Source organism: Pyxicephalus adspersus, chromosome 5 (assembly GCF_032062135.1).
Source record: "Pyxicephalus adspersus chromosome 5, UCB_Pads_2.0, whole genome shotgun sequence".
Classification (NCBI taxonomy): domain Eukaryota; kingdom Metazoa; phylum Chordata; class Amphibia; order Anura; family Pyxicephalidae; genus Pyxicephalus; species Pyxicephalus adspersus.
In genome coordinates, this window is record NC_092862.1 from 77,671,246 (window position 1) to 77,686,408 (window position 15,163).

General features: G+C 37.9%; 1 protein-coding gene across 1 annotated transcript; it reads right to left on the minus strand.

Annotated features, from left to right (window-relative positions):
* Window positions 1-825: 825 nt before the first annotated feature.
* INO80C (INO80 complex subunit C) lies at window positions 826-13,379 on the minus strand. Its single transcript, XM_072411918.1, has 4 exons — window positions 13,235-13,379; window positions 9,893-10,004; window positions 8,466-8,533; window positions 826-1,076 (listed from the first exon to the last, which is right to left on the minus strand). Exons 1-4 carry the CDS (start codon window positions 13,325-13,327, stop codon window positions 945-947), a joined length of 405 nt encoding a protein of 134 aa, XP_072268019.1. The 5' UTR covers window positions 13,328-13,379; the 3' UTR covers window positions 826-944.
* Window positions 13,380-15,163: the final 1,784 nt, after the last annotated feature.

Here is a 15,163-nt window from a genome sequence, read left to right on the forward strand (position 1 = left end):
AGTTCTTCTTGTTTGCCTGTTTTTCCAGGTACTCTGGTTTCCTCCCACATTCTAAAATCATGGCTCCATCCCAAAAAATTGACCTTAGACTGTATTAAAGACATATGACTGCAGTAGAGACATTAAATTGTAAGCACTTTGAGATACAGTTAGTGATGACAATCGACTGTAAAGTGATGTATAATATGTTGGGACTATAAAATTACGGTGTAATATTAAAAATAGTAATAATAAATGCTGGCAGCCAAGCTCTCACAAAAGGGCAAAGAGGAGGACCAGGCTCTCCAAAAGCATGAAACAAAGGTGTACACAGGCAACACCCTTACTAAGCGTGGGGGGGATTGGTAGTAGTAGAGGGAAATCCAACAAGACTCAACCTCAGTTAATTCAAACTTAATTTCAGACAAGGAAAACAATAACCAGCCTTTGAAGGAGAGTATCTATCTTTTCAATCTTGTGCCAATTGTGTTTCCTGCCTTGGGAGAGTGGACTACTGGGGAACAATGTTAGCTCATATACTTACATTACCCTTTGTAATCACACTGCAAGGTGTGATTTTATGATCCTTGCTGCAAGATCCCGCAAATGACTATAAAAATCTTGTGACAAGATATGGCAGTACGGTGCAGGATCACTTTTGGTAAGAATAGGATGTCTTTCCCATCTGTGTGCTGCAGGCAGCAGCTCCCAGGGGCAAAGTAGGTGTACTTTTTTACGTTTATGAGTTGGTGGCACTAATCTAGACACTGCTTTGTAATGGGCCGCTAGTGACAAAAACACAAGATTGATTGGGTTTTACTTCAACCAAAATTAAGGAACACCAAATACAAGAAATTTGTATTTTATTTACATTGTGTGAAAATAAACATTTTTACAGCATAAATTCTGTAACACAGAATATTTAAATAAATAATCATTTGCCAGTTTTGAGCTTTTTAAAACAATCATGACACTATACTTGTTGCTTTCCTTAGTGTCAAATATCCTGTGACAACATCAGTGGGTAGCATCCTGATGTAATTGAATTCTTCAATTGTGGTGAATCGTAGTTTACTTTGAGGGTCAGTATAATTGGCCTAAAAAATAAAAAAAAAATTTAAAATTTTAGTTTGGATCTACATTATTTAAAAGCCGTGATATCACCAGACCTACTTTAAGTATAAATAAATCAAGAATACAAAATGTCCCTAATTGCATTTCTTTTTCCCATTATAACTGTAATACTATAGACTATTTCATTATTTTACCTTGGTAAACTTGGTCCTCCATCTACCCTTACATCCTCTATAACCCTCAGAATTGTTAGTATGGCTATACAGCTATGGTGGCGTTTTGACCTCCAATGGAACATAAAAGCGCTACGCCAAATCAAAAAATGCCTCTAGACCTGCAACATCACAGGCTGTAGAGCATATTGATTCAAGCAGCTGCCATCATCATCACTAGCTGAATGCAGCAGACAGGACCTTTCCTAAATTTTACAGAGACCTACCAGTATCAGGGTCATGAAAAAACAAACTGGTATTTTAAACTATATATATATATATATATATATATATATATATATATATATAAAAAATAAAAGTAACCTGAATTTATCATTTATGCTTTTGAAGTGACCATAAAATATCATGGCATGAGCCTGTTTTTCAGCATATGGTACTGGCAGACTTCATATAAATGGAAGCAAGAATAGAAATATGTACTGGGATTTTTGAGAATGATAAAATATAAGAATGATTTGATACGAATTTGCTGCCATTTACCAGGATGTGGAAGATGAAACAAGGGTGGAGGTTTCACAGGACAATGTTCCCAAACACACAGCCCAGTGTTCTCCCTAGAAATATTTTCATCAAGCGGTCAAAAAAGAAGTGTGGCAAGACACTGCTCCCAGTTGCATATGCCATAGGTATACAGTAACTGCTATTATTGTGTCAGTGTTCTACCTACCCCCTATACTCTGTTTCAACTTTCTAATGCCTGCCCCATTAGTATATCCACAATTTATCCATATTATGCCCTAACTGTCTAGTGCTGTGTATTGAGACCGAACTTCCTTGTGTTCTAAGTTTTAGGAGTGTAATCCCATGTAGATGTGTAAAAGTATAAAGAATGTAGTGTAACAAGTTAGGCTTTGTTCACATTAGCATCAAAAACTGTGTCATTTACTGAGATGCTCTGGCAAATGCTAGGCACCTGGGATTGGTAAGGCGGTAGGTGCTATCAGATAGGAGTGGGACTGCCTGTGTTCCACTCCCATGAAGGGTGAACTGTGAGCTGAGCTTCCCCGACCACCTCTAATCGGCAGCTGCAATCCTCTGAACGGATGACAGCTGAGCACAGAGCAGCCTCACTGTGATCCGATCAGAGGATGGCAGCTGCCGATGAGAGGTGGGTGGGGAGTCACAGCAGCCAGGTGGAGCAACCGGCTAAAACCTTTTGGAGAGAACTATGCAGCCAAGGAAACCCTCAATTGGTCTGAGGTAAAATTTAATAAATAAATAAATAAATAAACAATGCGGCTAGAATGGCCCAGTCAATCACCAGACTTGAATCCAATTGAAAATCTATGGAATGAACAGAAGATCAAAGTTCGCAGAAGAGGCTTCTGGAACCATTAATGTTGGAAGACATTTTGTGTGGAAGAATGGGCCACAAAATCACACCAGAGCACTGCATGTGACTAGTTTCTTCAAACAGGAGACGTTAATTTATGGACTTTTTTTGGAGTGTTTTGAATTTGTATGTATAGATTACTTAAACTGTTTTGACAACTGGTGTAAAATTTACGTTGATAATCCCAATAGCATAAATATTTACTGAGAAAGATGTTGACATGTTCAATGCTTATTTTCCCCACTGTACATTGGATTAATTAAAAAAAACAAACAAGATTCAATAAAAATAAATAGATACCCAATCATGGTCTTGTTAATTTGGGTACTTTGCATACATGAGATGGGTACCACAACCAAAATGATTTAGAAACACACCCACTGTCCGATTGGTCACTTTTCCCCTTTCATGTGAAAATGCTTGAACAGTGAGGCAGGGCTGTGGGCCGAGAAGGTCAGAAGATCATGACAAGGTCAACCTGCCACAGACACACCCACAAGAACAAGATGGCCACTTCCATACATACAATAGGTGTTTTTTATTTCCCCTTGCAGATGCAAGCTGACACAGCCAGTACCACTAAAGGGAACTTATATTTCAGTGCAAGTTAGTGAGAATAGATATCTAATATTAACTCTGATGTTAGAGTTTAGGTAGCAATATTTAGAGTCCGTTAATGGTATACCAAGCTGCACTGCAATGCGTGCATTCCAGTGAACTACAACCTTAGTGCAATTATCATATTACCACAGCACACATGTATGAATGGTGCTTTATGTCCGACGTGATATATACCAGACACATAACCAGTGCATTGATTATCTGATCTAAAAGGCTATTTTTTTCCCAATCTTTTTCTAAATAAGTTTTCACATAAACAAATGTGAAGATGAATGTTCTTTTTTCACCTGTCGAAACAAAGTAGGGGATTCTACAAAGACACTGTTTGATACTAAGCTGAAGAGAACTAACTGCACTGGTTCAGTGTTATTTATTGCTCAGCAGATGTTAGTATTTGTTTAATTAGTGCAGCCAAGGGAAACCACAATCAGAAACATAGCAAGAAAACTGCAGAAAAAAAATCAGTTCACAGATTCTTAGCACTGTTTTGTTAAGCAGATAGTCACAAACTGCAAGCGAATAATTAAGAAGCTATATAAACATTCCTACAGTATTTAGATACTGATTCTTAACATAACTAACTTCCTTATCCCCTTTGCTATAATTTGAACAAGTTACAATCCGTATTTAGCAGATAAACACGATGGGCACATAAACTACTACCTACATTTTTGCAAATTACAAAACAGCAAACCTAGGTGATAAAATATTCTGTGCCGATACCGAACAGACAGATTAATTCCCAATGGATATGACTTGCAAATATATTCAGGTAAATTATATATACATCTCATTAAACATCTGAGATGTACAAGCAGGATACACATCCTTCCAATAAATTTATGACGCATAACTGAACTATGATTTGATCAGCATCTCTGCTTGTTTATCAGGGAAGTGAAAAGTAATTTGGAGACACCTTGGAATGTTCACATAAATAATGCTTTACTGTAGGGGGTGGTGGTACCAACCTTACCAACTTGTAGCCCTGGTGGCATAGACAAAGAGGACATCAAAGGGCAGCAGGTGGGCAACAGAACACCAAAAACATACGGTACATCAACTAAGGCCAGAACATCCAACAGGTGGAACCCAAAGACTCCGAATACAGGAGAAAATCAGGGTTGCATCCTCACAGGTCTTTAGAAGCGATGACAAGGAAAACTACCTTGTGAGTGAGAAGACAGAGAACGGTCTCTTATGGCTTCAAATAGATGTTTTTTTTGTATTTGTTTAATAGTATTCAGATCCCATAGAACCTCAAGGAACTGAAAGACTGAAAAACAAAATGGAAGTGCAGAACTCTGAACCTTTAAGAGTACAGAGAGCCAGGCACAGATGCAGGAAGATTCAGTTATGCCTCATAGTCTATCCACTAAGGTGGAATCCCTAAAACTCTCTGATTATAAATCTTGCAGGAAGCAACAATCCTAGTTCCTAAGAATTATGGGAATTCCTAATTCAAAGATGCCCAACTTTCAATACACAAGTTATTATCCATAAAACAGTCATGAAAGTCCTGCTGCATGGGAACCCCAACTGATCTTCCATGAATGGAAGTCTGGGGATCCTTATTATTGCACAGCTGACCCCTTGATGGTATTTACTGGCCAAACCTGTTTACTAATAATACAATTATTAGGGGCAGAAATCTAGGATTATAAATCTTAACTGGAATAATCATCTGCACAATGTCAATTAGGACTGGGAAAGTGACTTTGTGATCTCCTGCACAAGGCTTCTCTAAGGATGGACCAAACATGTGATTTGCTCTAGACCTGCAAATGGGCATGATACAAGGAGAGAAAACCCTGGCATCCATGGTTTTAGAGTGAAAATGTTTGTTAAAGTTAGATCCCTTTCTTCTCCTACTCATTTCCTATTCCCCTTTACTCTGTTCTTTCTTGTAAATAGTATTTATGTCTATCCTAATAAATAAATAAACCACAACTCTTTTTTGTTTTTTCTAAAACCGAAGGCACTCGGAACAGAGAATTTCACACTAATATGGAAAATGGCTAACTTTAAGGCAAAAGAACTACCGGTAATTTTACAGCAACCAAACAGCCTTACATTATAATAAATTTAGTTTGTTGGCTGCTTATTTTAACCCCCCGTTAGCGTTCTAATTATGTCAGTATTTCTATGCAAAAGTGATACAATTTTTTGTTGCATGGAAATTTGTTGTTTAATATTGTGGGCCTGTATTTCTTAGGAATAACTCCTGGGTACAATAATTATATGTATTATATTATAATCAAATTATAATATAATAATTATCAATAATAATTATAAAAAATAATGAAATAATATACCAATGTAATTTAAAAATTTTATCAAAACTTTCACTGAAATTTGTCCAAACAAGGGTGCAATATTATTGATAAACAATAATTTAAATTAAATGTAGATTTTGGGAAAAAAAAAAAAATTAATGTCTAGTAGACATCCCGGGTATGATAAATTTTGAAGCAGGGTGTTGCACAAAGTCCAACATCACAATCAGTACAGTAGAACCTGGTTTCCTTGCGGATCTTCCTTCCACTGTCATCACTCTTTGAGCAGCAAACAACGCACATCCTTGTAGGTGCCGTCTTTCTCCAGGTTGGTGGGATCTATTAAATGAAGTAACAACCAGTCAGGTGTTCCGGGTTGACAACAGCAACAGCACGACGTCCAGGTCTATTCACATCCACTGATGGTGTTTGGTGGTTCTTGACAATCGATTTGGAAACTTTCCAAATGAAATCAGAATGATTCACAGGCCTGTCACTATTTTTGTACAGAATGTAAGCATTCCATAGGCACTGCTCAACAAGATGCCTGAAAATCATTTAGTAGTACTTCCTTTGTTGTTTCCGCATCGCTGGGTAGAATGTCATGGCTTAGTCAGCTCTGGCGACACCTCCCATAGTGTTGTTGTAGTCAATCACCACCTGTGGCTTCATTACTTCTTTCCCACTTTTTGTGCGTTCCATAACAGCGGAGGCATCGTGGACTGTACTCATCAGTAGTGTTGGTCGAATAGCTCACTATTCGATTCGGCAGCTGTTCGGCCGAATATCGCACAAAAATTCGGGTGGTCGAACATCGAATCCCAATAAAGTCAATGGGAGAAAAATTTGGGTTTGTTTCAGCACTGTGTAGAGCTTCTACAGCCTCCAAACAGATGTAAAAAGATACATTGTAAAAAGATACATAAAAAGATACATTGTAAAGAGATACATTGTAAAAGGATACATAAAAAGATACATTAGCTAATTGAAGGCACCTGCTTTCAATTAACTGTGACCGCACAGTTCCCACGGTCCAGGAATCCCACAATGACATTATGATTCATAATGTAATTGTGGGATAACCTGTAAAAAATAAAAAAAAACAACTTTAAAATAAAAACATTTTTTTTTTTCCTCCCGAATTTTTGCTATCGAATGCAGCAAAATTCGGTTCGGGTGTACCCGAATTCGAACAGCCATATTCGGGTCGAATATAGGGACAACCCGAATTCGAACATCAACACTACTCATCAGGCACACATCTTTTTTGTCACGCCATATCATGGCCATCTTTTTGCCTTTCTGCCAGGCAACCATTTCTCCTGTCTTCAGCTTCCTTTTTTGCAAACATTGATGGCAGGTTGCGTGGGTTAGCCCTAACAGTTTCATACGCATCTTTTTTTATTTGCAGAAGAAACTCAAAGTTCAGGAGATGTGTAAAAGTTGTCGGTTAAGACACAATAGCCCCCGATTTAGCAATGGCTCAATGAGTGAGAGTACAGAAGATGTTGCCAATCCATAGTTGCTGTATCTTGGGTTGAATTGTGTCCCTTTTTCAGTGTAAAGGATAGAATTCCAGATGTAGCCAGTTAAGGATTCACCCAGCAAATAGGTTTTCACACCAAATCGTGTTCTCTTTGACGCAATGTACTGCACCCAGCTGAGCCTCCCCTTGTAAGCCATTAGACTTTCATCTATGCTGATGTCTCTTTCTGGTACATAAGTCTGCTGGAAATAATTTAGAATTAAGTGAGAAACTTCCCAAATTTTTTGAGTTTTGGTGCAGGATGGGTAGTCTCATCAAACTCTTCATTGTTGGCAAAGTGTAAAAATTTCATGATCAGGGAAAATCTGTATTCTGGCATGACTGTGGCAAAGAATGGAGTGGCAAGCATTTTATTTTTAGACCAATACCACTTCTGCAGGTGTTTGCCCAGAACTCCCTAAAGCCCCAAAATAGCCAAATGTCATCTTTGGTCACAAGTTCCCATTTTCTGCCTCTTGCAAACTTGTTGTGCAGCGTACCCATTTGTCTCAGCAACAATTTTTTCCACAACCTCATCAATCAGAAACAATTTCACGTATGCCAGGGGGTCGTGGCATTCAGCATCAATTTTCACACTAGGTGCGCCAGTAAATGGGAATCTTGGGGGCGCTGCATGGGCCGCATCAAGGTCAATAGAGCACCATGTGCGCACAGTACTGACCTCAGATTCAGATTCGTCGCTCAATTCACTTTCGCTGTCTGATGACAAATTTTCTTGGTTAATCACTATCGCTCGATTCCACAAGTGACTCCAAATTGCTGTCGCTCATTTCAAGTTCTTCAAAAACAGCGCTTGCGCTGGCGAGATGCCTTTTGGATGCCATGGATGTGCATGTGCACAATGATGTTTGGTGCACTAAAGGAAGTACTTTTACATTTATGATTTATTATGTTGTGTATTTTACAGTAAAAATCATTTAAAAGCAGATTACATTGTAATCTGCTTTTAAATTTAACGCCCGGTCAAACCCCACTGAACCTACCGACGATTCATACATCACCCAGAAGAAGTGATACAGAAGCTGGCTGGCGAAGCTCGCAGGTAAGAGCGGTTTTTTGGCTACCCCGAGTGTGACTCGGGATTACCCCTTTTTGCAGGTAAATTCCACCCCAAGTCACACTCGGGATTACCACTAGGGGGGTTAAGATAGTGATGCAAGTCAGCTAACAAACATAGTACTGCTAATATACTATTATGTTACCTAAGTGTCAACACATAAACAAAAAAAGATGATGCAATCGGGTGTTTTGGGATGATGCTTCGTGTATTATGCATTACCTATTAAAGTTGGGTACAAGTCTGCTAGTATATTACTATATATCCAATTCTCCAATAGAACGTGTCCTTGTTTTCAAGGGAAGATTGCGTAATAAAATGTTTGCACTCTTTAACTTATACTTACAGGAAGTCCTGAGATATCAGAATATTTCTTTGAAGGTTTGCATGAAGGTGGTGCATCAATATTAAAATCTGATTTGGGAAAAAAAAAAAAAGTGAAACATACATGACTGTGTTTAAATGACTATACAACATACCTTTAAAAGGACACAATAACCCGAAAGTGTTACTAGAATATTATGCCAAAGTGTTCTTAATGTGTATGCTACAAATTCTACATTCCACATATAACATTAACTGTGATGTATAGGTAACGTGTGTGATAGGTAACATGTTTTAGTCTGTACAATGTAGTGATTCTTTTCACCAGTTTCTAATTTGCATCAAAAATGTATATACAAGTAAAAAAATTATGGCATTATAAGTTGTAAGGTGGAGGATTAGTTGAGTTTAAGAGTGCAGCCTTTAAAATTCTTATTAAAGTTTTCTAGGCAATCTAATTACATTTCCTTCATAATTTGCAGCATAACTGCATTTACATTACATAAAAGGTGCTCTTTAAATCTATTACATCACTTTAATTATCATGTAACCTTGATTATTTTACCTAAGTGGACTACCAATTGTTCTAATGCAGAAACCTAACAATCTAGGATTGGCTGGCACTCCTACCACTTTCCAAAAGTATTCATTATAGGACACTTTATCTTTAACATACCTCAATTTTTTTTTTTTTTTTTTTTGTTTTTTTTAACATACCCAGATGTATTTCTTAAAATGGAACTAAAGAGAAAAAAATGTGTTCCCTTTACTTCAAAAGGGTAGTCACATCATTATTTATATATAAAAAGGAATAGGCAAGTAATATGTACAATGGTAAAACTCACTTACGTACAAACCCCTTAGCTACCTGAAGTGTGCCACATTTGGATTTAATTTCTTGAGGACAGTGCTTTAAATATATATACCAAGACAGCAGATAAGCTTCCAATTGCTAAGCAAACAAACCAGAAAGATACTTCTTGATGGATTAACTGACTATGGGCACAAAATAAATTTGAACCCCTCTAAACTTATCACGCATAATGGATGCTGCTAGGACTGACTGTGCCATAAAAGGGGCAATTTGTTTTTTTACATAGATGCCAAATATTATTACAGTAATAAACAGTACGGAAACTCGAGCATATACTTCCTCCCTTGTTTCAATATATACTTGGTAAAATTATTTCAATCCTTAAAATTTTACTAAAAAGGCAGCTTACTTACACACCAGGTTACTTTTTGTGGACACAACAGGCGCTGCTACAGTCTGAACCAAGGCAGAAAATAAATACAAGATGTCAATATCTGCTCTATATTAAAATGATCTCCCATCTTCTAAAGACAATCAAATGACTAACACAGAAGAAAGTGATGTAAGTCGGCATAGCTTCAGTGAAAGTTATTTGTCAGATTTCATTATTTATAAACACAAGCTAAGCGGCTTACAGCTCGGATCATTTAGTTGCCATGGCAATGCCCTTTCTAAGGCAAGAATCTGTTTCAGGTTCTTCCAGGTCCTGTTCTTCTTGCCAGCTGCCGCTCCTCCGATTCCTGAATGCTGCAGAAGAAAAACAAAATCAATCAGGCTTAATATTATGGACTATAAATGATTTATTGTCTTTACAGATCAAATCCCAGAAGGTCATACAACAAACAAAACATATACCATCAACTAAAAACAACTGGATAAAAATGCATTTTATATTGTTTAAGCACAGATAAAAATTTATGTATTTGACTTCTCTCTGGTACAGTTCACACCTGTTAATCTGTATGAAACTTGCAGGAGTATGTTACTGCATAACGTCCACTTTTAAACAAAATCTGGATAATGATTTGTTTAACGAAAAAGTGCTGGTTTATTTCTTTTGTGTAAACTGGGATGGGTAAACATACAAAAACTGAAAATAGGCAAATGATAATGAAATACAGTTGAAAGGTATTAGACACTGGTAAAAGTGCACTACAAAGTGTACTCATAACATACCTTCAGTTTCTACTATCCTGTGTTATTGTGATCTGCAAGAAACAAAGCCTTCAGTGAAGGGCTGTTCTGTATAATTAGCGAACTAATAAGAGCATACCTATTGTGTACCTTGCTAAGTGTCCAATATTTACGCCAACAAACATTTATACACAGCTCCCCCTGCTGGCCTCATTTAACTTATACAAAGCAAATCTTCACTATTGCCTTTGCGGATAACATTAACACAGCAGTATAATGTCCACTTGACACCTTTCAAGTTCATTACAAGGATTTGTTTCCTTTTTAAGTACATTGACCTATCTTTATTCGTGCACAAAAAAATAAACAAGCCCCCTTCTTTGAACAAATCACTATTCAGATTGTTTAATAGATCCCTCAAAGCAGTGTTTCCCAACCAGGTTTCCTCCAGATGTCACTAAGGATTGACCGACACAAAATGATCGTTTTGGCTATTTGTAAGGATGACATTTTTTCCATTGGCTATTAATGTTGGAGGCATTCTTCACACTGACCACCATGCTAAATGTACACTGTGAGCTGTGCATATATTAAGATCCAAGTCAGCTGTGCATATAAGAGGTAAGAAGTTCCCTGAAGGTCTAAAAGCTGTTTCAAGGGTTCCCGATGTTATAAAGCTCAAGAAAGGCCGCCTTAAAGTGTATGTAAACCTTCCTGCTGTCCAGTTTCCACTCAAAGAACCATAGTGATAAAACCCAGCAAATAAATAATAGCATACTCCCATCCCGTCCTTTTTGGTCACCATGACCATAATCCTAGTCATTTACTCAGTACATCCAGATGAAGTAATGATATTAAAATTGCAGGAAAACAAACCAATTTTATTAGCTAATGTCCATCAGTAGTGAATAACTGCCCACAGCCACTGACAAGTCACTGAAGTCTTTCACAGAGATAAAGAAGGCTATACACAGAGAAAACTAGGAGCTTGCACAGCAGAGTTACCAATGATGAGCATGATAAATCAGCTGCTAATGCATTGTCACTCATCAAGGAAGAATCCCTGATTGTCAGGCTCACGGGGTATCTCCAATCAATTTTAAGATGCTAGTAAAAAAATAAAATACAGCAAGGTGTATTTACTGATATTTTAGGAAACATTTGGAAAAATATTCTGCCTTCAGTGCTACACATGAAGTTTTAGAAGACAAAAAGGCAGTTGGGTATCATAACATGCCCAGCTCAGTGTAGGAACTAAATCTAAGGGATACTCACCAGTCCCTGTACCGTCACAGGCATCTTCTTCCCCCTTCTCTTCAGCCATCTTGATTGGCTAGGCAGGTGCAACTTGGCTAATTTAGACAGGTGAGTGACGATCAGGCAGGTAAGTATACTTATTGCAGAAGGGACATTGCCTGTGCCTTTCAGCAATAAAGCCCCGCCTGATGCCAAATGTTTAAATTGAGCATTAGGCAGCATATCCTCCTTGCAAAAGTGATGGTGCTCAGGGTTGCAAAAAGTTGCAGAGGCACCAAGAAATGAATTTGTAATAAGGAGCATGAACTTTCCTTACTTGTATGTTACATGTAAGTTGGTTGGTCTGGGGATTCCAGGACGTTTTTTTTTTGTGGGGGAAGGGTGTTAAGCCCCTCCCCTTCTGTCTTTATCACTGTGGCAATAAAGACAGAATGGGAGCATAGATCATCCAGGGATACATACGTCACACATCCCTGGAAGCTTCTGGCTGCTCCTTCTTGGCATGCCTGATCTCACGCCTGCGCAGTGTGAGTAGATGACGTAGGCAGAAGAAGGGCAAAGAAGATGCCAGGACGAAGGAGAATTCCATAAAGACGCAGGACCCGATCCAGATAAACCTCCTCCAGAGGGATTATCCTGTTTGCTTAAGCAAAGATTAGGTTTTTTGTTTTTTTTTTACATTTACTTCTTCTTTAAGTAGTACCTAAAATCTATATGTCATCGAGAACAATGTCAGTGATTGAACAAAAAAGTGAGGATTTATAAAAAACAAACATGATAAATCTAAAACAAGATAAATCTAAAAATATGATAATTTAATGAGTAGACACATGAAGCTGCAGACTCTGAATACAGGAATAATACTGGATACCAAGTGGATCACCCGCTAAAGCTATGTCCCAAGCACACCAAGGTCTCTAGCCATACTAAAGTGTATCCGGTGAGGTCAGTACAGTATTATGTGACAGTGCCTAAGGATGCCTAAGGATAAAATTGTCCACTAGACTCAAACACATGGGAAAACTTACCTGTCTGTTTGAAATCTTTTCTGACATGTACATTGGATGCACAACTCAGTGAATGATATTGGGTATCCCAGTAGCCAGGGGAATGCAATACCTCTTCAGTGAAAGTGCATGGTAGGCCTGGAAGAAGATGGGGTGAATGTGGCAGTGCCTATAATGGTGCAGACAGGCGAGTGTACTCAAAAAATGCAATCGGGCTGGTAGTTTATTCTTCCTTATTGCGGGAAGAACACCACCAGTGCCCACTTGCATTTTATATTGTTTATTTCTCAGTATACACCTGAATACTGTCTGAATATTGACATAATTCTATACATTGCCAAAGCTTTATATCTTATAGCATTTTTTTACCCCTACACATATTCCCAAGTTTTGTGGATACGAAAGAGGGACACTTTTTACTTCAATGACACAGAATAACTTTCACGCTCTTTACTAAACAAAGTGAACATTCACAAAAGTGAACAACACTCCTTTCATCAGGGTCATTGTTAACACAACAACCTCACACTGAACTCTAACAACCAACCGACTACAAAGAAAACATATCATGCCACTTACAAGGAAATTGGCTTGTTTAAACGGCAGAGGTTTGGCAGCTGTCTCCGGTTGTGTCGCTGCCCCCTCAGCACTCTGTACCTTGCTGTCCCCCATCCCGGGATAATAGCACACCACAGATCCCCGGCTCTTCCTGCCCGGCGATAGCCCCGCCTACCTAGAGCCGCCAATCGTAGCCCTCTTCTCAGAGCAGCAACCTGAATGTTACAGAGAGAAGCTACGATTGGTTGGTTGGGAGTGCCTTGTCTGCATTGTATCCGCGTGTTGTGTGTGGTGAAGGATGAATGTTTCTTCAGACGCGTGTATTCCCTATATGGGGTGGCGGATTACACGAGAGCCCTTTGCAAAGTGTTCTTTTCTAATTCAACTTTCCCACAGAGCCAAAGCTTTTATATAAATACCTTGAATGGCCAACTAAGATATGAAAGAGGGACACACTATACTATAACAAGGAGCACTATATCTAAGCATGTGGCAGAAAAAATAATGTGCGCAAACTTTGTTTTACATTTACAATGACCAACAGTCAAAGTGTGTCAATAACTATTATTTTTTCCTTAGTTTTAGATATGAATATGGGTTAGAGAAGAGGTCGCCAAACTTTCCGACCTTGCAGACCACTAAATTAATAATTTTAAATCCAACGGACCATTATTTCCATACATTTTCTTAAAAAGATGAATACATTTGTAAAATAATGATCTTCTTAATGATGCCTGACAAGGACTGTGGATTCTCTGATTCATTGATCAGCTCACGGTTAGGTGAAGTATTGCTATCATTACTATATTACCGGTCAACAAACACTTTCTTGCCAAACAGATTAAAGTCATTTTAGGTTGTGTTTGATACACAGATTCCTAATTTGGTATTGGTTTTGCTAGATTGGCTCTAGTTTTTGAAATAATGACCACAGTAATAACGTCACAGAAAACTAATGAAACATGAAAATTAATCAAAATTAAACTAGATATATACGTATACAAAATTACATTTTTAAAATTTCCTAATGTCAATATATACTATATTCAGTATATTTACAGAACTAATCACAAGGAAATAATTAAAAAACTTGGTTTGTATGATTTCCTTTTATGCTGATGATCAGGACAATCACGTTGAAGGCTCCAGCAGTACTCTGCCATCATGTGTCTATCCCATCTGCCCTGATACCTTTCTTCCATCACCTTTATATCTTGATGGAACCTCTCCCCTTGTTCCTCGTTAAAATCGCCAAGGTTTTCTAGAAATTTTTGCAAATGGCTTTGGGGATAGTATACCTTTATGCCTATAGTAGCACCCAAGCTTTTAAAGTTTAAGAGCAGGTTTCGTACCAGTTCTTCATAATTTTGTGCTTTATGGTTACCCAAGAAGTTCTTGACAACCATGACATAGCTGTGCCAGGCAGAAGCTTCAGTATCAGTCATGTAAGTTGTGAAAATTGAATCATTTATCAGTTTCCAAATCTGGGGTCCATCAAAGATTCCTGCTTTTAATTTTTCAGTACTCAATCCAGGGAAGAATCTACAAATGTATTTGAAGCAACCATCGTCCATGTTCAGAGCTCTGTCAAATTGCTTTATGAATCTCAACTTTATCTGTAGTGGAGGGAGAATGATTATTTCTTTGTTAACCATTGACTCGTTAATGATGTTTGCTGCACCTTTTTTCATGTTTTCCCTTGGAGGTCATGTCACTTTTTTCCAGTGATCCTGGTTTGCTCTGCTATCCCAAAAGCAGATGAAACATGGGTACTTTGTGTATCCACTTTGCTGTCCAAGTAGGAAGTTCACCATTTTTAAATCAACACATTGGTGTTCATGATAGCAAAGCTTTTGTAGGACTATTTTGATATTTTCATATTCTTCTTCAAGTTTTGATGAGTGACCAATTAGAATTGATGTATAGCAGTTGCCATTATGCAGTAAAACA

Bases quoted from the DNA above. Each gene is read 5' to 3' on its own strand.
- INO80C (XM_072411918.1), bottom strand. From the start codon at position 13,327: ATGGGGGACAGCAAGGTACAGAGTGCTGAGGGGGCAGCGACACAACCG. The intron at 8,534-9,892 runs GTAAGCCGCTTA...TTCCCAAATCAG, and splicing joins GCAACTAAATGATCCGAGCT to ATTTTAATATTGATGCACCA. The intron at 1,077-8,465 runs GTAAGTATAAGT...TTTATTTTTTAG, and splicing joins CTGATATCTCAGGACTTCCT to GCCAATTATACTGACCCTCA.